The sequence below is a fragment of the Myodes glareolus genome, chromosome 2 (assembly GCF_982192425.1).
Source record: "Myodes glareolus chromosome 2, mMyoGla1.1, whole genome shotgun sequence".
NCBI classification, from domain to species: Eukaryota; Metazoa; Chordata; class Mammalia; order Rodentia; family Cricetidae; genus Myodes; species Myodes glareolus.
Window position 1 is genome coordinate 64,409,588 of NC_142027.1, and position 23,360 is coordinate 64,432,947.

The following is a 23,360-nucleotide window of genomic DNA, read 5'->3' on the forward strand; positions in this document are numbered from 1 at the left end:
CCTTTGTGTGTGTGTGTGTGGGGGGGGGAATCAACAATCCTTTCACAGAGGTTGCCAAAGACCATAAGAAAACACAGATATTTACACTATGAAACATAACAGTAGCAAAATTATAGTTATGTAGTAGTAATGAAAATAATTTTATGATCGGGGTCACCACAACATCAACTACATTAAAGGGTTGCAGCATTAGAAAGGTTGAGGACCACTGCTCTAAATTAACAGGACAGGGTGTAAAACAAAACTTTTGAAGAACCGTAGGGACTAGGTACGAGGGCCACAGTGATCGCAGAGTAGGTGAACATACTTGCAGAGCAACCCTAATAGTCAGAGTTCCGCCTCCAGAACCCATAGTGGAAGAACTGACTCCATGTTGCTCATGGTCCAGGAGTGCCCGCCCTCCCACACCGCACATAATAAAATTAAAACACACACACACACCCCAACACTAAATGGGCAGGCTGCAAAGTTTACACAGTAACCAGAACTTAAATCAAAATGCATAATGAATATGAGGTTTCTGGCAGAGCTAATCTGTGCCGCATCACATAACTGAAGTCTGATTATGACACATGCAGGCACTTCATACAGGTTATACCATCAAGTTACACAACACCATCAAATGCTGCCCAAAAGATATCAGCCTACTTTTCAAACTATTGTGTGCTATAATTACAGTGGGTTTTAAAAACTTTTATTATAAGTGTATTAGCTGCATGTATGTGTGTTTGTATAGATGGACATCCACATGTATACAGTGTCTGTGGGGGTAAGAAGAGGACACTGGATTCTCCTGGAATTGAAACTATATAGATGGTTGTGAACCACCATGTGGATACTGGGAACCAAAACCAGATCTTCTGCAGCAGTCTGCTGGCCAGTCTTATGTCAACTATACACAAGCTAGAATCATCAGGGAGAAAAAGACTCAACTGAGAAAATGCTGCCATAAAATGGAGCTGTAGGAAATGCCTTAGGGTATCTTAATTAATATTTGAAGGGAGAGCCCAGGCCATTGTGGGCGGTGCCATCCCTGGACTGATGGTCCCAGGTTCTATAGGAAAGCAGGCTGAGAAAGCCATGAAGAACAAGTCAGTAAGCAGCACCGCTCCAAGGTCTCTACATCAGTTTCTGCCTGGGGTTCCTGTCCTTCTTTGATTAACTGTAACACGGAAATGTAAGTCAAATAAACCCCTTCCTCCCTGAGTTGCTTTTAGTCATGGTGTTTCATGACAGCACTATTAAACCTAACTAGAGGAAAAAGCAAGTGACATCTTTGTCATCTCTGTAATCCCAACTGCAGAGTTTTTAATAACATACAAAAATCTGCTTTTACAGAAAACATAATGGCTAATTTTAGAAAGCAAAGGCTTTTAATATTTTCCTACAGTTCATCCTCAGCAGGTAGTAGGCATTCCATTAGAAGGTTTGATTTTTTTTTTCTTTTCGAGATGTAGTGTTGAAGCCTATCCTAAAACTCAACTCTGAAGATCGGGCTGGCCTCAAACTCACAGAGATCTGCCTGCTTCTGCCTCCCAAGTGCTGGGATTAAAGTTGTGTGCTAACTCCACCTGGCTCTAAGGGTTTTTTTTATTGTTGCTTTTGTGGGGTTTTTTTTTTTTTTTCTTAATCTTTCTACTTGAATTTTTGCTTGGTAAGATCAGGACAGAATTTCCAACCATTCTGAAATAGCCTTCAACATACTGCTACCATTCTGTACTAGGTATTTACATGAAGCAGTCATCTCAGCACTGACTGTTAAGTATAAAATCAAAGAATCGATCAACTCTGAAATGTGCTGAAGATGTTATATATCTTGCAACATCAAATATTCAATCAAGATGTAATAATGAGAAAACAGATGCAATAATAGAAAAATAAACACCCAACTGACTCATACAAATTTGTTTTAGTCTTTAATAAATGGTAAAAGTTCATTTATATCAAAGAATTACTTTAAATTAGTTTCTTTTTTATTTATTATCAGTAAATGCTTAATCTGCATTCTTATTTGTATTACACCCACATACTCTGGCTGCAGAAAAATTTCTTGAACAAAAATGGTCTCTAGTGGAGAAAATTTAAGCTCTGGTATGCACAAAATAAACAGCACACATACACCTTGACAGACATTTCATCTCACAATAAATCATGTGTAATTACAACTGTAAACATTCACAGTTGAGTCGCAGAGGACTGGGGTTCTACAATGCTACAGGAAAGAATGGAAGTAGAGCTAAGAATATTTTTAATTATTTTCTTTTAAAAAAAAGATTTATTTATTATGAATACAGTGTTCTGGCTGTATGTCAGAAGAGGGCACCACATCTCATAACAAATGGTTGTGAGCCACCATGTGGTTGCTCGGAATTGAATATAGGACCTCTGGTAGAGCGGTCAGTGTTCTTAACTCTGAGCCATCTCTCCAGTCCAAGTTCAGAAATTTAAGACAAATAATTTAAAGTATCCTGTATGATCTGGTATGTCAAAACTGATGCTATCAACTTTAAAATTCTTTTTTCCTAAGGGACAGGAAATAATAATAAAATTTTCAAACCTGAAAGATAAATTCCCAGTTTTTAAGGATCTATAGAATGCAACTTTAAAAAAAAAAGATTTATTTATGTATATGGGTGTTTTGTCTGCATGTACGTTTGCACACCAGAAGAGGGTATTGGATCCTATAGGTCCTAGGAGTTGAACTCAGGACCTTTGAAAAAAGAGTCAGTATTCTTAACCACTGAAGCATCTCTCCAGCCCTGGAATGCTCTTAAAATAAAAAAAAAAAAAAAAAAGCTGGGGTGAGGGGAATGGAAATGTAACTCGGTTGGTAGAGTGCTTGTCTACCATGCTGGGGGTCCATCCCCAGTGCCACATTAATGAAAAAAAAAATCAGATGCTGGAGAGAAGCACAGGAATTAGTAATACTGACTGTTCTTCCAAGTCATGAATTCAATTCCCAGCAACCACATGGTGGCTCACAACCATCTAAAATGAGATTTGGTACCCAATTCCAGGTGATGTGACCCCCCTCTTCTAGCCTCTAGAGGGACCAGGCATTAATGTAGTGCACAGACATGCATGTAGACAAAACACCCATACACATAAAATTGAAAAAAAATAATGCTTGTCACTTAAGAAAGAAAGTTCAGGGCTGGATAGATGGCTCAGAGGTTAAGAGCACTGGCTGCTCTTCCAAAAGTTCTGAGTTCAATTCCAAAGCAACCACATGGTGGCTCACAATCATCTGTAATGAGGTCTAGTGCCCTCTTCTGGTCTGCAGGCATACTTGCAAGGAAACACTGTACACATAATAAAGAAAAAAAGAAAGTTAGTTCAAGGTCATCCATCCCCTAGACCAGCCTAATATACATGAGATCCCATCTCAGATTGCAAAAAATTTTCAAGAATGAAAACTTGAATTTGGATCCTCAGCACTAGGTAAAGGACCAGATGTAGCACAAAAATCTGTAAATCCAGAGTTGGGGTAGTGTAATTCTGTCCCACTGTTGGGATAAATCTTGAGCTCCTGATTCAGTGAGACTCTGTTTTCAAATAATAATATTGGGGGGGGCAGTTAAGAACATGCTCTAGTAGAGAGCACAAGTTCAGTTCTTAGCATCCATGAAAGGCATCTCACAACTACCTGTGACTCTAGCGATAGGGAATGCAAAGCCTCAGGCCACCACCACCTGCACTCAAGTGCACATATTCACAAACACACACAATTAGAAATAATAAAAATAAATTTTTTAAAAAATTGAGATTGATTGAGAAAGATACCTGATTCCTTTGGCACCCACACTCACGTGCACACATGTAGATGCACACCCGTAAGCACAGGTATATATACCACACCCACACAATATTTTAAAAATGGCTTGAAATGTGAACAGCAATATTGAAAGGAAGCACTGGAGATTCTGCTTCTACTTTGAGTGAAAATTTTTTTTGAGGTTTACTTATTATGTATACAGTGTTCTGTCTACCTGTATGCCTGCAGGCCAGAAAAGGGCATCAGATCTCATTAAAGATAGTTGTGAGACACCATGTGGTTGCTGGGAATTGAACTCAGGACCTCAGCCAGTGCTCTTAACCGCTGAGCCATCTTTCCAGTCCCCCAAATAATGTTCAATCTTGAATCTCATACCTGGCAAGATTATTGTCAATGAGAAGGTAAAATTAAAAAAAAAGTACCATGCAGGTGTCAGGAAGTTATCAAGAGGATATATTCCAAAGAAAATAAATAAAACAGGGAAAAAAGATGATTCAATAAAGAAGAGCAAAGAAAAATTTAAGGATGATGTAACGAGACATCCCAAGATAAGAATATAAATGAACATAGATGAAGACTACCAATTCAGACTGTATTAAAAAGAACTGGGCTGGAGAGATGGTTCAGCAATTAAGAGCACTGACTGCTCTTCCAGAGGACCCAGGCTCAATTCCCAGTACCCACATGGCAGCTAACAACTGTTTGTAACTCCAAGATCTGACACCCTCACACAGACATACATGCAGGCAAACACCAATGTATATAAAAAGAAAAATAAATAAACTTAAAAAAAAAAAGAACAAAGGGGCCAGGATTTTTTGGCAAACATTTCTAGTCCTAACACTTGGAAATGAGAGGCAGAAAAATCTTCAGTTCCAGGCCAGCCTGGCTGAATAGTGATACTATCTCAAAAGGACACAAACAAAGAAAATAAAGAAGGTAATGACTTCAGGAAAGAGCTCAAGAAATGAGGCCACTCTACTCCAAAAGAATGTATTAATTTCTACATAAACATCAACTGGTTGACAGGAAATTATATCGTAATATTCAATATGGTTCAGCTATACTTACAGTCATATTAACAGATGATAAGGTAAGTATATTTAGAAAAGGGAGGGGTAGTGTAAATTTAGGTGGAGCTGATAATGTAAATACCAAGGAATATTTTACTCTGAGGAAAACTATAGTAAAAATGGGCACACCTTTCATTCCATCACTCAGGGAGGCAGAAGCAAGCAAATCTCTGTGAAATTCAAGGCTAGCCTGATGTACAAGAGTGATTTCAGTGGCAGTCAAAACTACACACAGAAACCTTGTCAACAAAGAGAGAAGGAAGGAAGCTAGGTGATACACATTCTTGATCCCAACACTCTGGGTAGCAAAACCAGGTGTGTCGATTTTAGTTTAAGGTCTGTGAATTTGTGATTGGCCTGGTCTACACAGCAAATTCCAGACAGCTAGAACTACACAGTGAGACCAATAGAGATAAATTTAAACCACAGAATTAAAAAAACAAATGGAGGAGTGAAGAGGCAATAAGCTAAGGTATTTACCAATCTAAAGTATAGAAATTGGAAGAGGGGTGGCAGTTCTTTTCCACTATCCTATTTTAAAACTGAGGAATTTTAATGGTCATAAAACAAAAAACTTAAGAGACTATCTTAACTGTAGATAAATTCAGCCTCTAGTTTGTTCTAATGTAAATAAAGACTGAACTGCTGATAAAGCCAAGGTTTAATGTCTGGTATAAATATATTACAAACAATCTTATGTCTTCAATCTTGGCCCCACCACTGTAAAGTGGGGCACGTTACCCAATCAGGCAGTAAGGCAACCTCCTCTTCAAGTGGTTTTGCAAGGATAATTATTGAAAGACATCTGATGTAGACAGGGCTGACCCATAATAAATTTTACTACTTTCTGTGAGTCTATTTCTCAGTTAGAAGCCCTCATTCTGACCCCAAGCTGGCTTGTTGGTTACAAAGCGTAAGAGAATGGACACATGGACAACTCAGCACGTATCCTTGTTCATGCTGGAAAACCATTCATGATGAGCATGCAGACTTATCTTTGTATATGAAGGGCAGCATTATTCTTGTTATATGAAGAGGATTATCTCCATTATCTACATTCTGGATTACTGCCAGCTCTCAAGAATTATCCCAATTAGTCTACAGTATTGGGACAGAATCATTTTTTTTTTTCATTTAGGTCTACTTTGCAGTGTTGCTAAAGTCTTAAAACAAACAAACAAACAAATAAAAACCCAAAAACTACAATTCATCAGGTCTCAGTCCCACATTTTCAATGCATTACTTCACAATCTTTCTAACAAAAGTCCCATCTGCACACCAAGGGAAGAGAGAAATCAGCTCAATTCAGCTAAATAAATTGTCATATCCAACATTTAGATTATTAGTTACACCTAAATTCACAATCCCAACAAAGTACAAAGATAAGAAAACAAGAGTAATAAGGGATTATCCTTTATCAGCAAGTCAGTCATCTAGCCAACCAAAAGTCTTGTCTTTGGTTTTGGTTCATGTAGGCCAGGTAAGCTTCATACTCTGTCCTGAGGATAATCTATATGAACACCTATAATCCCATCTCCATCTCCTAAGTACTGGTGCTAACCCTAGAAATGACAAGATATACTCCTACTCTCCCTATATGGGTAAAGGTAAATGGTAAAATATTGAAAACACCAGAAACAATAGCAAAATTATAGCGCAGGAAATGACTGATATAAAACAATTTGACATAACTGAGACTGAAAATTACAAAAATTGAACCTATTGAGCCTATCAGTTAACATAGAAACAAGAATGTTTACAAAACATTAGCCTAACAAAGACAATTATTTAAAAAATAATTTTAAAAAAGGAAATAATAGAAAAAATATATACCTATATCCTACACACGTAGAAAATAAAAAATTTAAAAAGCTACCACAAACAATTTTTTTTTCCTTTTGTTTTGTCTGTGGTTCCCTTTGGTATATGTCAATTTTAGATAAAAGCCAAGATAGAACATCCCATGAAAGTCACCAAAAAACAAAACAAAACAAAAATCAAACAAACAAAAAACCATAATGCAAGGACTGGGGACCTAATCCTGTGGCAGAGCACTAACCTACTGTGTGTAAGTCCAGGAAATGGATCCCTGGCACTACAAAAATAAAATGAAAGGTGTATAATGGCCTGGCATGTGGGACAAACTTTTACTCCCAGCACTTTTGAGGCAGGCGGATCTCTGTGACTTTGAAGCCAGCCTACTCTGCACAGAGTCTTCTCTACAGCCTACTATATAGCCGAGTCCACATCGAGAGACCGTCTCAAAAGAAAGAAAAGCGTAACTCAGGTATTTGATTTCAGGTATAATATCACCATTCTCATTACTTTACTAGGGGTTTTCCAAGTTGATTTTTTTTTTCCCCAGGCTTTTGCTAAGGTTGTGGATCAACTCCAGGCCTCTGGCATGCTACATTCCTGTTCTAGGTTCTGCTTTCTTAATTTGTGACAGGGTCAAGTCCAGGCTGGCTTCAAATTCAAGATCTTCCTGTCTCCACCTCTCAAGTGCTAGTATTATAGGCACAAGCTACTAGCTCTTACTCTTTATCAATAAGTAATCTGTTTCACTATATCTAAGATTTCAAGAAGTAGGTTGTCTTACAGTGACTTCTAGACCACAGAGATGGGTCAGCAGTTAAGAGCACTTGCTGGTACCCAGCACACACAGGCAGCTCAAAGCGTCTGCAAATCCAGTTTCAGAGGCTCTAACGCCCTCTTCTGGCCTCTGCAAGTACCAAGCACCATCATGATGCACTTACATACATGCAGGCAAGACACACGCAGAAAAACTAAAATATTTTTAAGAAACAAGTTATCCTGAAAACTAATACTGCGCTCTTCCGTGCTTCCATTCATACTAGGAAAAGTTAACATCTACTTCAAAGTTACTGTAAATCCGCTTTTATTTCTTTACTTCCTCTCAGGCCTCCCTCTTAACATTGGGTGCCACATAAAACAGTAACCTACCAAGAATAAATTATTTCAGCAAAACTGTAGAGTTAAACCATTCTCAATTTTCTCTCAAAATTTGGACCTTTTGGACTTTAAAATGGGAGAGTGGAAGTCAGGTATGACAGCACAAGTCTTTACTTCCAGAATTTCAAGTCAGAGGCAAGAGGCAGGTGGATCTCTGAGTTCAAGGACAGCCTGGTCTACACCTGAGTTCCACGAGTAGCCAGGAGTATGTAATGAGACCTTATCTCAAAATATATAAGTAAATCAGGTATGTTGTTTTACCTGTAACCCCAGCACTTGAAAGGCTGAGGCAGAACTGTTCTGAAATCAAGACAACCATGGGCTATGTATCAAGGAACGAAAAGCAAAGAAAGTGACAGGGAGGTGGGGTTTGAAGGAACTGTGTTAAGAGAAAAAAGGGATAGGTGTTAGTGTTTAATACAATATTTCGAAAGCATTTCTCGGTCGTCGATTCTGATAGTTTACCAAACCTAAGTTTAAGCCTTAAAACCAATTATTTGAAACTTCCCATTGCAAAGCGGGTCGGAAGCAACTGCACTCAACCCTCTCATTCTTTCTTGCCGACATCCCTGACTCCAGCCACCCTCCGGCTTTCTGCTCCCATTGCGAGCCTCAGCTAACGCCTGGCGGTTTCCCTCGCATCCACCGCTCACACAGCCGACCAAGTTGTCATTGCTATAATTACCACACCCCCGTCAGCAGCTCGGGGCCCGCGTAGTTATGACATCTGTAAACTGCAGCCTCCCGTCTCCACCCCCACCTCACTCCAAACACCGACCCGGGCGGTAACCTGCCAACTCCCGGACCGGTCCCGCACGCCCGGGACCTCGGCCACCGCACTCCGCGCCGTCCGCCCCCGCCCTCCGGCTAGCGCGCCGCGCAGACTCTGCGCCGCCGACCGGCGCCCCGCAGTCCTCGCCGCCGCTGCCACCGCCGCCCCGCCCCGCCCGGCGTTCCTCACAGCGAGCACCAGCGTTCCCCACCCCCACCCCGCTTCGCCTTCGTCGCCGCTGCCGCGCTGCCGTTAGGACCGCCGAGCCCGTGACGCACGGGAGCGACGCGAAGGTCCGGTCCCCGGAGCGTCAGCGCCAGCTCCGGCCGCCGCCCGCATCCGCCTTCGCCCCGGGGCCTCCCTCGGGTCCGCGGAGGGAACCTAGTGCCGCCCGCCGAGGGGGAGGGGCCGCGGGGAACCCCCTCACTCACCGGCTCCAGGCGACCGGTCCCGGTGCCACTGCGAGGGTGAGACGCTCGCTCCTCGCCCGCCCGCTGCGCCTCTTCCCGTACAACCTTGACCAGGCGGCGCGCACCACAGCAGCGCTCAGCAGGCCTCGCTCTCCGCTACCGCGCACCGAGCCCCGAGACCCAGTGCAGCCGGCGTGCGCAGTGCGCCTGCGTGCGGGGGCCGGCCTGCGCGCCTGCGTGCGCCTTTCCGCCGTCCGCCGCCCGCCGCAGGGGCTGCCGGGAAGCGGAGTCTCCGAACGGTCTTCACAGAGTGGACGCGCTTGGTTTGGAGCGGCCCGGGGGGAAAAAAAAACAGCGGCCCGGGCTCTGAGTGGGTCCCTGAGGACGAGGTTTGCTGTCAGTAAAAGTAAAGACAGGTAGAAGTTATGTCCTAACTAAGCTCTTCTAGAATGGACGGCACCCCCTCAGATCTCCATAGCTACCCACTCACATGGGAGGTACCGCACCCCGAGCATGCTTATTGGATGAACGATGGCATGGTTGGAGGCTGAGGGAGTATTACAAAATACGTCAGTGTCTCACGTTCAAAGAATTCGCAACTCGTCTGCTGGAACCTTCTGGGTATTCTCTTCAGCTCTCGCCCATTTTGCTTGGTAATTTATTAGTATCCTAAAACATTAAGAAATTAATTTTTGAGCCTGTCTTCATAACGCACGCCTGTGTTCCCAGCACCAGAAAGGTTGAGGCAGGAGAATGGCGAATTCTAGACCAGAATGGCTATGTAGGAAGACCTTGTCTCAATAGTAATCATTTTTAGTTAAAAAAAATTGCTTTGACATGAGCAATTTGCTCTCAAACACACTGTTTAGGAAAAATGATTATTTTTCTTTTGGGGAAGTTGAGTGTGGATTCAAAAGACCACCTTAAGCCGGCCAAGCCGAGGTCACGGGAAAAACTCACACACACAGGACGTGGTTTAACGAGTCAGTTTAAAAGGAGTGTTGAGGAGCAACAGACAGTGTCGATACATTTTATAAACGTAAGAAAGAGGGAATCCTCCGCAGTGCAGTGTTCATTTGGCTTGGCTCCAGTGCTGGTTTTAATAAACTTAACACAAACTACTAGAGTCACCTGGCAAGAGGGACCCTGAGTTGAAGAATGGCTCCTGTCAGATTGGCCTGTGGGCATGTCTGTGAGACATTTTCCTGACTCATGATGGGCCCAGCCCTCGGTGGACAGTGCCACCCCTGGGCTGTAGAAGATAGCAAGCTGAGAATGAGTCACTGTAACCACGTTCCTCCATGGTTTGTTCAACTACAGCCTCCAGGTTCCTGCTTTGAATTCCTGCCCTGACTTCCTTCAGAGATGTTCTGTAAGCTAGAATGCCTGCCTCCAAGTTGCCTTGTTTAATGCTATTCAAGCAATAGAGCAAAGTAGAACAACCTCCTCCCTCCCGCGGTCCTTCTTTCCCTTTCTTCTGACTCCCTTCTGCATCAGTATCCCCTTCTCCACTAACAGTGTGTTTATTACAATTAGAACTAAGTTGGACTAAGGCAGTTGGGGAAAAAGAAAATGTTCTATGAGAGAGACTTAGGGCCAGTGTGCTGGCTAGTTTTATGTCAATTTGATACAAGCTAGAGTCATCTGAACTGAGAAAATTGAGCCTCCATAAGATCCAACTGTAGGGTATTTTCTTAATTAGTGATTGATGGGGGAGGGCCTGGTCCATTGTGGGTGGTGCCATCCCAGGGCTGATGGTCCCAGGTCCTGTAAGAAAGCAGATTGAAGACGGGTGTGTGTTGCACCTTTTCCCCAGCACTCTGGAGGCAGAAGCAGGTGGATCTCTAGGATCTTTGTGAGTTTGAGGCCAGCCTGGACTACAAAGCGAGTTCCAGGACAGCCAGAGCTACACAGAGAAACCCTATCTCAAAAAACAAACAAAAAACAAAAAGGAAATAAAGCAAAAGAAAGAAAGCAGGTTGAACAAACCAGTAAATAGCACTCTTCCATGGCCTCTGCCCCTACTGTTGTAATAAAAAGAAAAAAAAAGAAAAAAAAAAGCACTGCAGAGAAAGAAGCAAGTTCATATGGAAAAGATTTTATTAGAAGAAAGGGAATGTAAAAAGAGGGAAGGAAAGTGGGGAGCCCAGCCTCTGGGGACAGAAGCAGAAGAGGAGAGGCAGAGTGAGTGGAGGGGGAGGGAGAAAGAGATGGGAGGTGGGCAGTGCCCTTTAAAAGGGAACGTAGTGAATGTGCACAGGAGGTGCTCTTAGTGGCTGCAGCCTGTCAGAACTCCCAAGGCAGGCCAGTACAGAGATGCCTGATTACTAACACCTAGGTTCATGCCCTGGTGGGGGTTTCTGTCCTGGCTTCCTTCAGTGATGCACTTAGATGTGGAAGTATAAGCCAAATAAACCCTTTCCTCCCCAATTTGCCCTTTGGTCATGGCGTTCCACTGTAACTATAGAAACCCTAATTAAGACCAGCAGGTATTTCTGACTGTAGCTGAGGTGATGTCTGATCATTACCAGGAGCTAAGACTCATTATTCAGTCAGAGTAGTCTTCATGGAGGCTGGTTTATTCCCTAATCCACCCTTAGTCCTAGGTAGATCCTTAAGAGTCACAGGTATCCACTAGGGTCTCTTCTCTTCGCAGGGCCTTCTCAACCCCATGAGATAACCAAAGCTCTGCTCAGTGTCTTAGCTGTTGCTTGAACTCACAAAGCTCTACCTGCCTCTGCCTCCTGGGTGCTGGAATTAAAGGCATGTACTACCACGCTCAGCCTATGAATAATCTTGTATATATACTAGTGTATATACTATGTACAAGTAAACTGCCTTTTTAATTTAAAATGTATATTTAAGATTATTTTGCCTGTGTGTATGTATGTACGCCATATTGTGCATCTTCTGTATAGAAGATGGGTACCAGATCCCCGAAACTGCAATTACCAACAGTTATTACTGCCGTGTGGGGGTTCACATGTTCTGGATACTAAGCCCAGGTTCTCTGTAAGAGCAGCAAGTGCCTTTAACCACTGAGTCATCTCTCCAGCCCCAGGACATTACATCTTTAATATCATTAGATGTGGTAGGCAGAATTCTAAAGTAATCTCCGTGATCTCTGATTCTTGGCCTTGCTCTGTATAATCCCCACCCCTTGAATATTTATAGGACTCCTTACTAATTCCTAGACAACAGATCTAGGATTATAGAAGGCTTACTGTGATAACATTTCATTTTGTAATACTTTGTGTATTATGAAACTAAAAATTCATGCTAGCCTTAAAAAAGCAATTTGTTGTCACTTGCCTATAGAAGACCTGGTTGGGCCTGAAGAGATAGCTCAATGGTTAAGAACACTGGCTATTCTTCTAGAGGACCCAGATTCAATTCCCAGCACAGACATGGCAACTCACAACTGTCTGTAACTGCAGTTCCAAGGCCTTACACAGCTATTTACAGGCAAAACACCAATGCATATAATATCAAAAGTAAATAAGTTATTAAAAAAAACACACCTGGTTGGGTCTATGGATGGCCTGTAGGACTTGAATAGCCTTTAGCTAGCAGTAAGAATTACAGGAAATGAACTCTGCTAACAGCCTGAGTGATCTTGAAAGCAGACCCTTCCGGACTTGGGCCTTCATACGTGAGGAGCATGTATTTTATTGCTACTTTGATAGGCCCTGAACAGAGGATCCAGGTAAGCTGTGAACACTCTCTGACCAAAAGAAACTAAGATAATAAATGGGTGTTAAACCACTAAGTTTGTGGTAACTCATTACCTATCATTTGCAAATTAAATTAATACACTGGGCATTGCTTGGTTATTTCTCCAAGTTATAGTCTACAAACAGTTTATAAGATTCCATTTCTATGCATATTTGCTAATAATTGGAACATAAGTTTATAAACACTTATCTTTCAGCTATTTTCATCTATTTGTAAACTATTTTCATTTTATATATTTGTTACTTTTGACTTTGTTTCATGGAAGTTTAAACCCAACTGACCAGATATCTGTGATACATTTATTTGTTTGTTTTGTTTTTTGAGACAGGCCCTGCCTGTTCTGGAACTTGCTCTGTAGAACAGACTGGCCTTGAACTCACACAGATCTGCCTGCCTCAGCCTCCTGAGTGCTGGGATTAAAGGTATGTGCTACCACCGCCTAGATACAATTTTATTTATTCATTTATTTTTGGTTTTTCGAGACAGGTTTTCTCTCTTTGCCCTGACTGTTCTGAAACCAGCTTTGTAGACAGACTGGCCTCGACCTCACTGAGTTCCGCCTGCTTCTGCCTCCCAAGTGCTGGGATTATAGGTGTGTGCCATCACCACCCAGCTGGACACCATGTTAAAACAAATGAATAAAAAAAAAATCCTGAAGGTTGAAAGTGAGAAGATACCTCAGTCAGTAAAATACTGGCCACTGGGGTCTAAGGACCTCAGTTCAACCTTCAGCATCCAAACAGAAGGTCAGGTAGGTTGCTACAGGCTTTGAATCCTAGTTCTGGGAGGCAAAGACAGGTGGATCCCTAGGGTTTGCTGATCAGCCAGTTTGGCCTAGTTACCTAATCAGCATGCCCCAGAACCCACTGAGAAACGTTGTCTCAAAAAAGGGAGGGAGCAAAGGAGAGAGGGAGAAGGGAAAACAAAGCCAAGGTGTACAGCACTGCTGAGGAACCACATCTGAGGTTGCCCACATACGTGCACATATGTGGGATTGGAAGCATACTCCTTTAATTCCAACACTTTGGAAGGCAGAGGCCAGAAGATCTCTGGCCTACATAGTGAGACTCTATCTCAAAACGAAACCTCTGCAAGTTGAAGCTGAAAACAAAACTGCCAAGCTAACAGGTATAGAAATAAAAACAAATGTAGATTTAGTACTCAAACATGTAAATATAAAAATAGATATTTACTTGGAATTATACAGTCTAGCATATTTCTGTTCTGTTACATATACAAGCAAAATGGCAACAGAACTGGTTAAAGATGTCAGCTAGTAATAAGTAGAGGAAGGACAAATTAAATAACATGTATGTGGCAATATTTTATAATGCTTATATCCCTTTGCTTTAGGGATCTATTTTACATGTCTAAATTTTGCAGGATATATTATTCTGTATCTTTCTCTCACACCTGATTTTATGTAATGGTGCTGGGAAATCAAGCCTGGGACTTCATGCTAGGCAAGTACATTACCAACTAAACTCTAGCTTCAACCTCTTTATTCTGTACATTAAAGCCTATAAATATAGGAATAATAGAAGCATGATAAAAGAACTAATTAGATAACTATTATCTGTATTCAATAAAAATAATGGCTGGCAGTGGGGGACCACATCTTTAATTCCAGCACTTAGGAGGCAGAGGCAGGCTAATCTTAGTTAGTAGGTCTGCTTGGTCTACACAGTGAAACCGCTCAACAAAACAAGTAATAAAATAGTGTGTTTCTGTTGAGTATTTTTTAAAAAAGATTTATTTATTTAAGAAGTATACAGTGTTCTGTCTGCATGTATGCCTGCAGGCAGGCCAGAAGAAGGCACCAGATCTCATTACAGATGTTTGTGAGCCACCATGTGGTTGTTGGGAATTGAACTCAGGACCTCTGGAAGAGCAGAACTATCTCTCCAGCCCAAGGATTGAGTATTTTTTATTCTGTTGACTTTTCCATTAATACTTCATGAACTGCCTTCAGGGGACATCTTTTTACATCAAAAGTCAAACATGAAATTAGTCTGTTACAAATAGTATCTTAAAGTTAAGTCTGGGCCCAGAAGAGGTAGACTCAGTTTTTAAAAGAACTATATTCTTTGCCTAAAACACACTTCCTGCTCTGCCTCCACTTTACCTTCTTGTTACTGTTTCTTTTGGAAGCTTCCCTGTTCTCACTTAAATTTTTTCAAAGACTCTGTTATCCTCCTTTAGTTATGGCTAATTATATTTGTTCACGTGCCCATCTCTGCCTTTATGATTATTCAGGATAAAGGGTTTTGAGGGTAGTTGTCTTGCTTGGCATGCACAAAGTGACTTAAACACTTGTAGTGATCAGTAAATGCTTGGTGAATTAAGACACATGGTGGATGAATGGCATTTATTTTTGTTTGTTTGGGTTGGTTTTGGGGGGGGATTTTTATTTTTTTTTTGGAGCAGGGAGGGTGGTTTCTCTGGCAAACCAGGCTGGCCTTGAACTCAGAGACCTACCCTGCCCCTGCCTCCCGGCACCGCACTGCTGAGACTAAAGGTGTGCACAGCCATACCCAGCACTGAGTGGCATTGCTTGATATCACTGAATCCAAACTGAGTAGCAGTTTTTTGATGCCCTTCCAGTTTGCATTATTTCATTTCACACATAACTACTCAGAACCAGTTACTCAGACAAAGGTGATTTATTTGAATTTCCAAAGTACTTTATAAAATCATATAGAAAAATCTAAAATCATTCTATTGTCCTATTTTATACTATCATCATTTTAATTGGCTTGAGTTACTACGTAAAAACATCTTTTGTATGTGGTAGGTGCCATGAGTAACCCAGTCATTCTGAACAGATCAGATAATTTGTTATGTTCAAGCCACTCTTCAAGTCACCGACAGTCACTGTTTCAATTCACCCAAAGCCTGCTGTCTGTTAAAATGGTGTAGAGGTCAAACAGGGCTGCCATTTGAGACCTTCCTCCATGAGTGTGGGGAGGAGACCATATCTAGTTCTGATGAGTCGTCCTGTTCCCACATCTGATCCTGTGACAGTGTCCTATCCTGTGTACAAATCCACAAATACTGGGGCATCGCCTGCGTGCCACTAAAAACAACAATGGTTTCAGGGTTGGAAACATTGTCGACCACGCTGTCATGAGCATCTAAGGCCCCAGGACTCAGTGGTGGTGGGGTTATACTTAAATTATTACCCTGACAAAAAGAGCCTGTGAGCACTTCTGCCTCAAACACATATATTAATTTATCAGTGCTAGAGGTTTTCTTGACTTTGTCTGCTAGTTTTTTAAGGCTTTTGGTGAAATATATGCCGGTTCCATAAACTGGGTCTGAAAGACAAAAAAAATGTATATGTTATAATAGATTATGTCTATTTGAGTGCTAATATGTATTTTTTCTCTAGACCGTCACATAATTACCTCCATGCTAAGTCGCTCCCAACACTATCACTGATACCATCAACAATAGTTTGACATTAGAATATATCATTAGAATTTACACAGAAGTCACTAGCTTTCAAAGCAATTTCACATTGATTAGATTAAATTAATCTGTAATTTGAATAATATTATCATTTACAGTATGAAAATGTAAGATTCAGACAAATTCTGACTCAAGTCATTATTAACCAGGCAGTTAGCAGCAGTAAGGAAGTCTGTTCTTAAAACACTGGCTGGCTACAGAAGCCTCAAGTAAGTATCAAGGTAAACAGACTCTATAGGAAGACCTTGCCTTAAACAGCAAAACAACAGAAATGAAAACGAGCAAACCCAAACCCTCCAAAACTGTTGTTCAGTCGCCCTTTACTGTAGAGGAACTAAATGCAGCTTAGTGACATGTATTAGCATCGCAAAGCCATGGGTCACTCCTCAGCACTGAAAATAAATAATCATGTAGAGGTGAACACACGAAAACTTTGAAGCTGTGTTGCCATTCCTTCCTTCTTTATCCCTTCTATACTGAACCAAATGCTGACATAGGCTCCAGAGCAGCCCTGGAAAGTAGAAATGCAATACAAGCCATATAAGCCACTTTTAAGTTTTCTAGGAGCCATGTTTTAAAAAGAGGAAAGAAAAGAGAAAAAGGAAGGATGAAATCAAATTATCAAATTAGAGTCAAAGTATTATTTCAATGTCTAGTTAATAGTATAATTCACTGGGGGTGGGGCAGGAGCTGGAGAGAAGGCACAGCAGTTATGAGCACTTGTTTTTCAGAGGACCTAAGTTCAGATCTGTGGTGGCTTAAATAGGTATGGCCCCCACAGACTCATGTGTTTGAATGTTTGGCCCAGAGGAAGTGGCACTATTAAGAGATAGCTTTGTTGGAGTATGTGTGGCCATGTTGGAGGAAGTGTCACTGTGGGGGCGGGCTTTGAAGTCACATATGCTCAAGCTACACCCTATAAACAGTCTCCTGCTGCCTGTGGATCAAGATATAAAACTCTCAGCTCTTTTTCCAGCACCATGTCTGCCTGCATACTACCATGCTTCTTGCCATGATGATATAATGGACCAAATCTCTAAAACTGGAAGCCATCCCCAATTAAATGTTTTCCTTTACAGGAGTTGCTGTGGTCATGGTATCTCTTTACCCTATAAAAACCCTAAGACAAGTTCCCAGAGCACATATGGTTGCTCACAACCATTGGATATCTCCAGTTCCAGAGAATCCAGCCTCTCTTCTGACCTCAAGAGGTACTAGGCAACACATGGTGTGGTGCATATACATCCATGCAGGCAAACCACTACTACACATAAATCTTTTTAAAAGTTGTATACTTTTAAAAATTCACTAGAGAGATATTTTACATTTATTATTGGCTTCAAAATCCAGTATCTATTTTATTTATCTTTATAGAACATTTCAATTCAGATTAGCCACATCTCATGTTCCACAGTCAAGTGTGGCTAGAGGCTGCCACACTTAAAGTGAAGTGATAAATGGCATTTCTGTTTTCAAAACATCACAAAGCAATCTCCTTGCATTGTAAACATAGAAGATACAGTGCCAAAATAATAATAGTCTGAGATTAAAAATAAATAAATATTTCTTTGAAAGAGTTTCTTTTTGAATATTGCCTCAAAAAGGACAAAAGAGATAAAGCTTAGAACAAAGCCTCCTAATATACAAATACACCTATAAAACAATCATGCATATATAGTTTTTTAATTCATAAGAAAATCATAAAATTCTAGCTTTCATAGTTTAGTTTTCTGAGATTTATTTTCAACTATAGGCTAAGAATCTGAAGGACTGAGAAGGTTTTTTTTCTGTTTTGATTTTAAACTATGAGCAGTAGAAAAATTAAGCATGATGCTCTTAGAGTAGTTTCCTCAATTTGAAGTCCTTTCTTCCAGCTGGTAGAACCAAAATAATAAGAAGGGGATGTAACTAGTTCTGACCCAGAAACTATAACCTTCCCACTCCCCAGCCCTTTTTATTTGCTGATCAAATCCTAAGCCTGTCTGTCCTGATATTGGAACATCTCACTCTCTCTGAAGTTTACCTCTCCCTACTGTGTCCCATGAAGTCACAGACTCCCACTGTGAGCCTGCCTGCTGTCTTTCTTGACTTGCAGCTCAGCAAGTATAGCCTTCCTTCTGTTTCCACTTCCCTCCGCCAGGCCAATAGACTTCCAGCTTGCTGGCCTATCCTATTATTTTCTCTCACTCCAATAAAGTAGTCTTTGTGTTCCCTGCTGAGTCCATTCTGAAAACTGTTTTAGTGACATAACCAAGGACCTGCAAAAGGGATCCTGTGAAGACACAAGCTTGACCTCAAATTAGTTCTTACTTGCTGAATTTTTTAATTGTGTGTGTGTGTGTGTGTGTGTGTGTGTGTGTGTGTGTGTGAATGCTTGTGTGTATGTTTGTACACCATGTGCATGCAGTGCCCACAGAGACCAGAAGAGGGCACTGAATCCACCTGGGACTGAAGTTATAAATGATTGTGCATCACCATGTAGGTGCTGAGAATCCAACCCTGGCCCTACGGAAGAGTAAGTGCCATCTCCAGTCTCTAAAAATTTTGATCTATTCATTTTTATTTTATGTGTGAGTGGTTTTGCCTACATGAATGCACCATGTACGCTTGGTGCCCAAGTAGTTCAGAAGAGGGTATCAGATCCCCCAGAACTAGAGTTACAGATGGTTGTGAACCACATGTGTGTCCTGGGAATCAAACCTTGTTCCTCTATTAGAGGAACAAGTGCTCTTAACCACCGATCTTGCTGAATATTTAAAGGTATCATATTGCTGGAAATTATAATCTGGCTAAGAATCTGAGCATGTTCCAGCCTGTGAGGCAATGCAAGGTCAGTCACCTGGTTAGGTGACTGGTTAGGCATCAGACCTAGAAATGAACAAAAGGCTGTAAGGGAGAATTTTCCCTGACTGAGCAATGCTCCCTAGTCCTGTTGAGCAGCACAAGGTAAGTAACTGTTCTGTGTTTTTCCTCTCCTCTTTCAAAATGGTAGCTGTTACTACACTTTTCCCAATCCCATATCATTAGCTAAAGACAGAGAGGGCACTTCACCTGCAAGACTATATACCTGATTCATTCACGGGAAATAGAGGAAGAAAGGGCTAGGCATGGTGGTACATGCCATTAATCCTGGTTACTAGGGAGGGAAGGCAGAGGCAGGCAGAACTCTGAGTTACAGGTCAGCCAGGACTACATAGACTCTGTCTTATAAACAAAACAATACAAAAACAACAAACCAGGGGTGGGTGCAAAACAAGTTTCTTAAATGTAAGTAAATATGCTTCGAACTAAGGAATGGGGTTGGTTCTGATAATTGTGTTGAGACGAAAAGGGCAAAGCAGTAACACTTCAAGGTGCTCTCTGCAGTCAGAACACAGACAAGAATGAGATTAAACCTGAACCACAGATCCTGCTGTTCACACTTGCATTAAGTTATCACCCACCAACAAAGGATAAAATATCAACCATTTCCAAAAGACTTCACCTCTAAAGGCCAGTGGCAAAGGATCCCTCCCCACAGCCATACACTGATGTCTGCTTGCCCTGCCCATGCAGGCAGCCCTGAGGATGAGCCCTGATGATGAGACCAATACCTACCACAAGGTGTTGTGTACAGTCTGTGAAAGCCGACTCTGCATACCACATTGCAAAACTGATATGGGACCTGCTGGAACAACCTTTGGCTTCCAGATCCCCTCAGAGTTCTCCCTTCCATCATTTTCTTCTTCTTTTGGAAGGCATTCTTGAGCACATTATTTTGTATCTGTGCCACCTATAAGAAAAAAAAAAAAGAAGTGAATTGATCTGAAAAACAGTTCCTTTAAATTGTCTGTTATACTAATTGGAAACTACATGTGCTATGTGCATGGAATACATGCATTTTGCTTTTTAACTCTCTCCTAATTTGGCTTCTCTCCAAAATCTATCCCCTTTTCAATAAGTGCATTTAATAAAGTTAGTTGTATGCCTACAATCCCCAAAAAGGAGTCAGGAGGATCAGAAAGGGATTAAGGACAATCTTAACTACACAGCAAGTATGAAGCTAGCCTGGGCTATATGAGACACTCTCTCTCAAAAAAAAAAAAAAGTAACAACAAAAATCTAAAAAAAAAAAGTGACAACAAAAATCATAGGCTTCGGAAATGGCTCAGTCTGTTGGTAAAGTGCTTGGTTTGAAAGCATGAGGACCTGAGTTCTATCTAGAATCTACATTTTAAAAAGCCAAGCATTGTGTCATGAGCTTGTGATTCCAGCACTGGGGCTTACTAGCTAGCCAACTTAGCTTACTTAGTTAGTTCCAAGTAAAAATGAGAGATCCACCTTAGTCACTGTTCTATTGCTGTGTTGAGACGCCATGACCAAGGCAACTGATAAAAGAAAACACTTAACTGGGGCCTCGCTTACAGTTTTAGAGAATTATTCCATGATCATCATAGCAAGAAGCAGACAGGCACAAGCTAGAGCAGTAGCTGAGAGCTCTACACCCCAATTCATACACAGAGGGCAGAGAGAGTGAGAGACTCAGCCTGGCGTGGACTTTTGAAACCTCAAAGTTCACCCCCAGTGACACACCTTCTCCAGTAAGCTCACACCCACTAACACTTCCAAAATTCTTCTGGTTAGAGACCAATTATTCAAACACGTGGACCTATGAGGGCCATTCTCACTTGAACCACCACAGGCCTTGTCTCAAAAGACAAGGTGAGCTGTGGAAGATGAGTATCCTAAGGAAGGACAATAGCCAAGGTTCTCTGGCCTCCACATGTTAGAAACATCAGATTGTCAGAGCTCAGGTAGTTTAGGCACTGACATGCCCCCAGCCCCCTCCCTTCATTTCCTTTTCATGGTTTCTTTTACAGCTAGACAACTGAGAGAGACTGTGGATGAGACCCCAGTCAGTGGGGAGAGGACACAGTTGCCCCTGTGTTAGGTAGAAACCCAGAACACCCACCAGTCTTCCTGCTCTTCCACTTTCTGAGTAGCACACCCTGCTAATTAAAAGTCAAGTTTGCCTTGTTGAGACACTTTTCATTGGAGAAGCCTCTTCATTTCAACAGCATACACATACCAGGCAGGTATAGCCTGCTACACACAACAGATCCACTGTGCAATAAGTATGTGCCAGTTACTAGTACTGAAATGACCAACAATGCCGTCATAGTACATGTCCCATTAAAGCTAATGGTTTGTGAGATAAAAGTAGGTAAACAATCGTAGCACAGTGGACTAAGCACTAATGTGCTTTCCATTGTTGTGGTCAGTGACAGGTAGACCACCTGCTCATGAATCTTCATTCTCTGGCTCTGTAGGTCTTGACATCATTTCTACCTCCTGATTCCAACTACACCCTCAGGCCTGAATTCCTCCCAGTCTTACTCAGGCTCCAGGTGACTGACCAGCTACCTGCCTGAGAGTCCTTGGCAGGTGAATTTTTATTTTGGCTATAGAACCAATCAATAGCAAAGTGAACCAGAGCCTCCCTTGATTAGGTATACCTTCACAACCCACAGGCCACACTTCTCAAACTGTCTCTTTCGGTCCTCAAGTTCCTGAGATAAAGGTACTGGGTAACGAAGATATGTGTGAAAATCCTCCATTTCATCCAGTATTCCTTGCTGATCGGTCCACTGTCCTAAAAATGAGTAAGACAAAACCATTAGGAGATTTGATTAACGATTTCTTGCTGAGCAGTGGGTAACACATGCCCTTGGGAGGCAGAGGTAGACAGATCTCTGAGTTCAAGACCAGAGCACGTTCTGGGGCAGCCAGGGCTGCACAAAGGAAAAACTGCCTTGAGAGAATGAAATCTAAAAATGTGGAAGATGGGCCCATTGAAAGCATATGCTCCTGATGTTTAGAACACGCAGGAAGAGCTATACCAGGAGCTGTTTCTGCTTCAAACAAACAGAAACCCTTGCTCTTCACTGGGCCCTGGCACGTATCTAAAACAAGGCGGAAGCCTGCCACCCTTGCCTGCACGTCTCTTTTACTTCAGGCCTAAGTGCATAGGCGTATCTGTCAATAAAGAGTGTCAGTTTATTTAACCTATTTTAAGATTGAAAGTACCTTAACCTTTAGTTACCTTGGAGTCCAGGGACCACAAGGTCTTCCAGGCAGGACAGGCCACTTCCATGGTTAGAACAGTTGTCTATGATGGAGACAGATCTTATGGAGTCCAGGTTAGTCCCCCACCATAGGTGACCATGATTAAAAATTATCAATTTATGACAAGGACTGCTTGCTTTCTCTGCCTACCCTCAAAGTGTTTTTTTAAAGATTTATTTTCATTTTATGTGCATGGGTGTTTGCCTGCATGTATGCATTATTTGTGTAATGTGTGTATGCAGTGCATGCAGAGACCAGAAGAGAGCATCAGATACTCTAGAACTGGAGTTAATAGGTTTTAGTGACCATGTAAATGTTTGTAAACCAAACCCAGGTCCTCTGAAACTCAAAATCAAGTGCTCTTAATTGCTGAGCCATGTCACCAGTCCCCAATTCATCCTTTAACTAAACCTAAAACTCACATAAATAATCAGAAGAGGAAATGGGAGGTGCTGGGACCCTTTATTGTTTTCTCTTCCCAATGTGAACTGATGAAATCTTTCTCTGTCCTTACTCCTATCCCTGATTTTCATACTGGGAAGGGTGACTGAGCTGAGCCTCCCGGGGCTGCAGTGGCTGATCTTCTGCCCTAAAGCTGTTCTAAACTATGATACACTAAGTTATGGGGTGAAATGGATGCGTGATGAATTTGTTCTTGGTGAGTTGGGTCCTGAGACTTCAAAAATGGGAAGGGGAGCATTAATTACACTTTCCCATGTAATTCCACTTAATTTGTTTTAAAAATCACATTTATTTGTGTGGATGTGGGTATGTGCTGGTCCCCATGGGTATGGAAGAGAAGGCAGCTTGTGGAAGCTGGTTCTTTTATGCCACATGAGTACCAGGGATTGAACTCAGGTCAGATGGCAAATGCCTTTACCTATTGAGTCATCTTGCTGGCCATCAAAGTGGCATTTTAAATGAGACAAAACTTAGTTGGCTGTAGGACTCAACAAAGGGTCTCTGTAGGCCCAAGTGCCCACAGTTACTCTAATGAGTTTAATCACACTGACTGAGAGGTACTTGGGTATATATCTCACCATACC

General features: G+C 41.7%; 3 protein-coding genes across 5 annotated transcripts in view; 1 reads left to right on the forward strand and 2 right to left on the reverse strand.

Annotated features, from left to right (window-relative positions):
- Positions 1 to 9,165, reverse strand: part of Kpna1 (karyopherin subunit alpha 1) — a 63,685-nt gene extending 54,520 nt beyond the window's left edge. Inside the window, exon 1 of one of the 2 annotated variants that reach the window (XM_085685514.2) lies at positions 9,025 to 9,165. The gene's annotated coding sequence lies outside the window, so the exon portion shown is untranslated. The remainder of the gene's footprint in view (positions 1 to 9,024) is intronic. The other variant, XM_085685515.2, reaches the window with a different exon arrangement.
- LOC146895640 (uncharacterized) overlaps positions 7,895 to 23,360 on the forward strand; it is a 39,148-nt gene continuing 23,682 nt past the window's right edge. Inside the window, exons 1-2 of the mRNA XM_087897819.1 lie at positions 7,895 to 7,913; positions 8,693 to 12,709. Of these exons, the coding sequence (XP_087753945.1) occupies positions 7,895 to 7,913; positions 8,693 to 9,423 (750 nt within the window). The 3' untranslated portion in view covers positions 9,424 to 12,709. The remainder of the gene's footprint in view (positions 7,914 to 8,692; positions 12,710 to 23,360) is intronic.
- Parp9 (poly(ADP-ribose) polymerase family member 9) overlaps positions 15,383 to 23,360 on the reverse strand; it is a 30,931-nt gene continuing 22,953 nt past the window's right edge. For both annotated transcript variants that reach the window (XM_048454173.3, XM_048454175.3), the window contains 3 exons: positions 21,705 to 21,841; positions 19,807 to 19,981; positions 15,383 to 16,055 (listed from right to left, as the gene is read on the reverse strand). In XM_048454173.3, coding sequence (XP_048310130.3) covers positions 15,661 to 16,055; positions 19,807 to 19,981; positions 21,705 to 21,841 — 707 coding nt within the window. In that variant the 3' untranslated portion in view covers positions 15,383 to 15,660. The remainder of the gene's footprint in view (positions 16,056 to 19,806; positions 19,982 to 21,704; positions 21,842 to 23,360) is intronic.